The sequence below is a fragment of the Adiantum capillus-veneris genome, chromosome 17 (assembly GCF_014529385.1).
Source record: "Adiantum capillus-veneris isolate H3 chromosome 17, ASM1452938v2, whole genome shotgun sequence".
In the NCBI taxonomy this organism is placed as follows: domain Eukaryota; kingdom Viridiplantae; phylum Streptophyta; class Polypodiopsida; order Polypodiales; family Pteridaceae; genus Adiantum; species Adiantum capillus-veneris.
Window position 1 is genome coordinate 36,861,239 of NC_140947.1, and position 5,515 is coordinate 36,866,753.

The following is a 5,515-nucleotide window of genomic DNA, read 5'->3' on the forward strand; positions in this document are numbered from 1 at the left end:
ATGGCAAGACCTTGAGATTAAAGAAGGAACTTTGTAAACTTTGAATGTCAAGACCTTGAGATTGAAGAAGGAACTTTACAAAATGTGCATGTTGGTCCCCTACTTAACTTGCGCACAGAGTAAAGTTATAGGCATCATCCGACTAGGTGCAAACTTAAGCACCTAAACCACTCTTTCGAACATTAAGCGAAAATGAGCATCCTTTTCCAATAGTGTTCAAACTTTGAAATGTGGGGCCACGTCGATCACAATGCCAAAATTTCCCCCAATTGTAGACAGCTAGAGTACTTTTGCTTGTCCTGTTCGACATGCTTAATGGATGTTGACCTTGCAATTATCGTGGATGAGTAGTGTCACCGTGCAACAAATAGCTGAAATCACGGAAATGTGTTTGGACTTGTCAAGGCCAAATACATTGCTTGGGTTTTTTGGAACACCATGGGCTTGTTGAATGAGAAGCTAGAGAGGCCTACCTATACGTAGATTCGAACACACCACCAACTGTAGCAAGGCAAGACGTTTGAAAAGGAGGGTTTTTTTCATTTAACATGAAAGGGCCTGCCAAGCGTCAAGAGAGTGACGGGGGAATGCCTCCCTCTAAGCTCGCCATTTCAAAAAACTTGCCTCCTCCACAGCAGACTGCAGCCTACGAACTTACCTCCCCGAAGCCTTCCGAAGCTCTTCTCTTTCAATCAAGAAAGCTTTGTTTTCATGGCTGCCGCTAACATCGGCATGATGGACAGCGCCTACTTCGTTGGCCGCAACGAAATTCTGCACTGGATCAACACTACTCTGCAGCTCAACCTCACCAAAGTTGAAGAGGTACCCTTCTTTTTTTTCCTTAATCTCACCTGCACCTTCACAATGCACGGTTGTGTGAAGAATTGTTTGCGCCAGTGCAAACGAAATCTTAAAGTTTTCAAGGGCAGCCATGGCCATTTTCTCATTTTCTCTGGCTTTCGATCAAACTGCTTGTCCCTCGAAACAATTTGCAAAACAACATCTGCAAACAGCCATTACCATTCAAACATGGATTTTACATTGGACAAATCAGCGTGGCACTTTTGAAGCAGTACATATGTCCAGGAGCTCATGCTCATCATACAAATACTCCCTGTGGCCCAATGCATCATTTTCTTCTTCTCTATGTTGTGCATGAAATGTTTGCAGGGGGCATTGTGTGCCAAAAGCTAGCATCGATTATCTCTCTAGAGCTCACCGTAAGATTGTCAATGTTCATGCACAATATCACCCTGTGCATGGGTCCATCTACATGTAGAGTTCTCATTTATTTCACATTCTGCATTCATCATGCGTGCACATGGCGATTAAACAAATTGCTGATTGGCCTGGCGAAGGCCATAGCCTCCCTTTGTTTGATCCAGTCCGTGAGGTTAATTTAGAGTTTTCCTGTTTTCTTATCAACTTTTTTTCTGTTTTGTTGTTAAGGGGGACCATCGTAAGCTGTTTTACTATTAGAGCTAAAAAAGTGGCTGCAACTCCTCGTGGATAGCCTTAAAGAGATGGTTTACTGGTGTCCACTGGTTTGGTGTTTGGGTTATATTTTCTAATATTGAAACATAAAATTGCTAGTATTTGAGTTGTTGCATGTTGTAACGCTCAAGGCAGCATAATGTTAGTCATTGAGCCCGCATTTATGAATGTAATGGGCAATTCACACGCAGCTGTCTTTACGTTTTGTCATGCCTTATACTTTACTAGCCCTTCCTTTTGTACCCAAGCATATACCTTCCACCATTTCTTGGTAAATGTCTGAATGTATAAACTTAAATGTAATGTGTAAGGTTAGAATCATTTTTCTGCACATGAGATTGCTTCACATGCCATGAAAGCGCTTCAGCTTGGATACTCTATACTTATGTAAACTGTCTGAATCTAGAATACGGAGGTGGCCTGACCCTCAATGGCCACTTTATTGTCTGATGAAAATTTTTACCTGGCATTTGTTTTGCAAAGAGCTGTCCAGCTTTTAACTGTGCCAATTTTCTTTTCAGACAGCTAAAGGAGCTGTACAGTGCCAGCTTATTGATGCAGTCCATCCTGGGACAATAGCAATGCACAAGGTCTATGCCTTTTTTTTTCCTGTTTTACAAGGTGTGTTTCCAATTTTGCGTAGCTTCATGCTAGTCCAACTTTTCCTCAGGTAAATTTTGACGCAAAGTCTGAGTACGAGATGATTCAAAATTACAAGGTGCTCCAGGATGCCTTCAACAAACTAAAAATTGAGAAGGTATGAGTCATCGCTCCTAACAGGTTGGCTGAAGGTTGGCACAGGTTGTTGTTTATTGACACAGTTGCTCGAAACAGCATATAGAGGTGTCCAAGCTTGTCAAAGGTCGACCCCTAGACAATCTTGAGTTTATGCAGTGGTTGAAGCGCTACTGCGATTCAATAAACGGAGGGTTTGTCAATCAAAAGTAGGTTCTCAGTGCGTGTGGCAAATGGATTATTGACTCTCATCTTTTCAGACTCACCTCTTATGGTTTTTGGCAGCTATAATCCTGTCGAGAGAAGGGAAAACTGCAAAGGTGGCAAAGATATAAACAAGAAAACTTGTCAACCTAGTGCCATGACAATGGGGCTTGCTGGCTCCAAGGGAACAACTGCCACTGCAAAAGGCCCTTCAGCTGGACCTAGACGTGTGGAAATTTGTACGCAGTCAACAGCAATCCATGGTTTGTCCCATTTTGCGAACCCAAGATGGTCCCTTGTGCACATTTTTTGCCTTCAAACTTGAGCTTATTTTATATACAGGTGGCAAAAATTCAAAATCCTTTTTCTCACCAAACGTTACAACATTGCCTATGACAGCTCTTGGTCCTGCAGTTCCCATGGTTCCAGCATCTGAGCTTGAAGGGCTGACGGAACAGGTCACATGAAAGCACTAGCTCTTTTCTTCTCGTTCTCCTGATTATCAATGGTTGTCTCACTTGATCGGTCATTGTGGTAGGTGACAGAGCTCAAACTTTCAGTGGATAGCCTAGAAAAAGAGCGAGACTTTTACTTTGCCAAGCTTCGAGATATTGAGATCCTCTGTCAAAGTCCCAATATTGAGAGTTTACCAGTATGTCTCTTTGAGCTCTTTGTCTGTGATGATGCTTCAAGATTTAGGCAGGTCATCTTCCAGCTCTAAGTATCATGTCTGCTTCAACTTTTGCAAACATTGGCGGTTCTGATAGTCTGGGCCAAGAATGCATTGCACTTCTAATCGGCTAAGCTATCTCACTATGTGGTTGCTGATACCATGATCATAAGTGTTTCAAAATAGTTGCTAGCAATAAAATCAACCTTAGTCTTCTTTGACTTTGGAAGGTATTTGGAAGGACAGCATATAGACAGCTAAGAAATGACTTCCGCATACCTCAATGAAGTGCTATCTACTTTTGTTCAGGTGATAATGGCAGTCCAGAAGATTCTGTATGCAGCTGATGACAGCCCATCTGTATTTGAGGAGGCTCAAACCATGGTAACTCATTCTTGTCCCACAATCGAGGAAGAGGGAGCAGACGACTTGCAAGATCAGCTTAAGAAAGAGGCCAACAAGCGGAAGCCTTTGCTGATGGCAGACTCAAGTGGATTGGCTACATCACCGAGGTTGCGCAGGTACTCATGAGGAATGACAGCTAACATGTTGGCTCATAAGACCATCACATAAACAGCTAGTGTTGTGTTGATAAGCCTGGTGCCTCTTTATTCTAAACCTGGTAGGACTATCTCCACTATATCTAAGCTATGAATGGGGCAATGATTTAGACACTGATTTAGCTAGAAGGAAAATAGAAAACTCCACGCCCCATGTATAACGCTAATTTACAGACACGTCACTCTGTATAACCATGCAATTGCAAGGTCAATTAGTTTCTTCTTGACATGAGTTACAGGTGCTAAACAAGCTGATGCTATATATTTGCCAATGTTCTCAATCCTATCGGTCACTCCTCTTTTTACTCTCAAAATCTTTATTGAGACCAGGGATATGTTAGATTCATCGCATGCAAGAAATCTTCGACTAGTCAAGTACATCTTTCTTTTGATTTGAAATGTTAGATTTCGCTTTGTCTTTCAAGGTATCTTTACCAATTGAGCTATGGATACTTTCTAACTTGTCATGGGAGTTGAGTTAATTAGACGTTTGACAGACGTGCACATGTCAATGTGCAAGGATTTGTGGGATGTGGCATTAGGATTTCAAGCAATTGCAGAATTAAACTCATTACCTTTGTGTGCAAGCTCCATATTTCTTCAAAAGTCAAGAGTGTAAGGAGACTCTTCCCAGCTTTTCATTCTACATTTCAAATTGCTTTTGGAGGGAGATTTTCCCATAATTGATGGTATTTGGCTTGGCTTGTGAATGGCAAGCCTTACAATATTCTTTCAAGTGGTAGTGCTCCTTGATGCTGTAATTTATATCATAAGTATGTAGAATGAGTTATCTATGTACTTATTTGCTCCTCTGTTGTGTCCATACGTTGCTTTCTTTGTCTGTTGTCTCTGTGAGTATCCACTTGGTCTATTCTCTATGATGCGGGCCATCGAACATAGGTTGTGACTCAAATACTCTACGTGGTGATTACATCACTAAGGCTCAACCAACTGAGCTACCCTCTTTGGGTAACTGTTCCTTTTTTTCAAAAAATATACCATAAGCGTGTTTGAAATGATTAGAAAGAGATAAAATTATATATGATCAAGAGCCCAAGGAAGGGGCTCGGGGATAGCCAGTTTATAGTGATACAAAAGTAGGGGATATGATATGGATGAGATAAAGGCTGCTACCATAGTCTGAGCATAGTTACAATTCAAAAAAATCCCTAAACAGGGGGATGACCAATCAGCATCACCATAGCTTTGTTGGACCTGAGGAAGACAATCCAGCTGTTTCTGTTGTTCCTTGGTTTGTTCCTCTCTGTTCATGCATTTATACTTCCATTACATTTTTCACATGTAACAATGCATCCCACTGTATCTCCTACTTTATATGCATGTGTCCACCTATATGTGATACATTACCATTTGGATCTCTGTCTCTTTGTTAGTTTGCTTGTCTTTTCGGCTTTTTGTCGAGGTTTGGAGCTATCGTTGTAGCAATCACTTATCGGGACAATCAATCAATGAGACCAGTCAATCGATGAATATTCATGAAACAAATGAATAGATCAGTGAATAAATCAATAACTTGGTTGACTTGTCACCAATCATAATTTCATCAATCAACTAATCTACTTATCTGTTTTTAGTTATTTATCTACTTATTTATGCTTATCCTATTTTGAGAGAGAGAGAGAGAGAGAGAGAGAGCTGCGTGTGCCTTATTCTTTGGTGTTCTTGTCAAGCCATGAATGTATACATGTATCAATTAACATGTCTAGTCCACTGATGCAGCACACTCCACTCTCCATTATATCTCAATCAAACCAAGACAAATCAATGCATACACAACTTACCTTATGTACAAATGACTATGTTTGAAAGTAAAGAATAGAGACATTACCTC

The 5,515-nt window shown here is 40.9% G+C and overlaps 1 protein-coding gene across 2 annotated transcripts; it reads left to right on the plus strand.

The window, feature by feature from the left end:
• Positions 1–556: 556 nt before the first annotated feature.
• LOC147437068 (microtubule-associated protein RP/EB family member 1A-like) lies at positions 557–3,890 on the plus strand. 2 transcript variants are annotated; one of them, XM_086485837.1, is made up of 8 exons: positions 557–822; positions 2,016–2,084; positions 2,165–2,251; positions 2,329–2,438; positions 2,515–2,696; positions 2,776–2,891; positions 2,972–3,085; positions 3,413–3,890. In XM_086485837.1, the coding sequence occupies exons 1-8, from the start codon at positions 712–714 to the stop codon at positions 3,632–3,634; spliced, it is 1,011 nt and encodes a 336-aa protein (XP_086341963.1). In that variant the 5' UTR covers positions 557–711; the 3' UTR covers positions 3,635–3,890. The 2 variants fall into 2 exon arrangements, with proteins under 2 accessions (XP_086341963.1, XP_086341962.1); XM_086485836.1 differs by having other exon boundaries at positions 577–822; positions 2,833–2,891.
• The last annotated feature ends 1,625 nt before the right edge of the window (positions 3,891–5,515 follow it).

Coding starts and splice junctions, on each gene's coding strand:
- LOC147437068 (XM_086485837.1), top strand. CDS start 712: ATGGCTGCCGCTAACATCGGCATGATGGACAGCGCCTACTTCGTTGGC. Junction 2,439..2,514: donor GGAGGGTTTGTCAATCAAAA/GTAGGTTCTCAG, acceptor GGTTTTTGGCAG/CTATAATCCTGTCGAGAGAA. Junction 2,892..2,971: donor TTGAAGGGCTGACGGAACAG/GTCACATGAAAG, acceptor TCATTGTGGTAG/GTGACAGAGCTCAAACTTTC.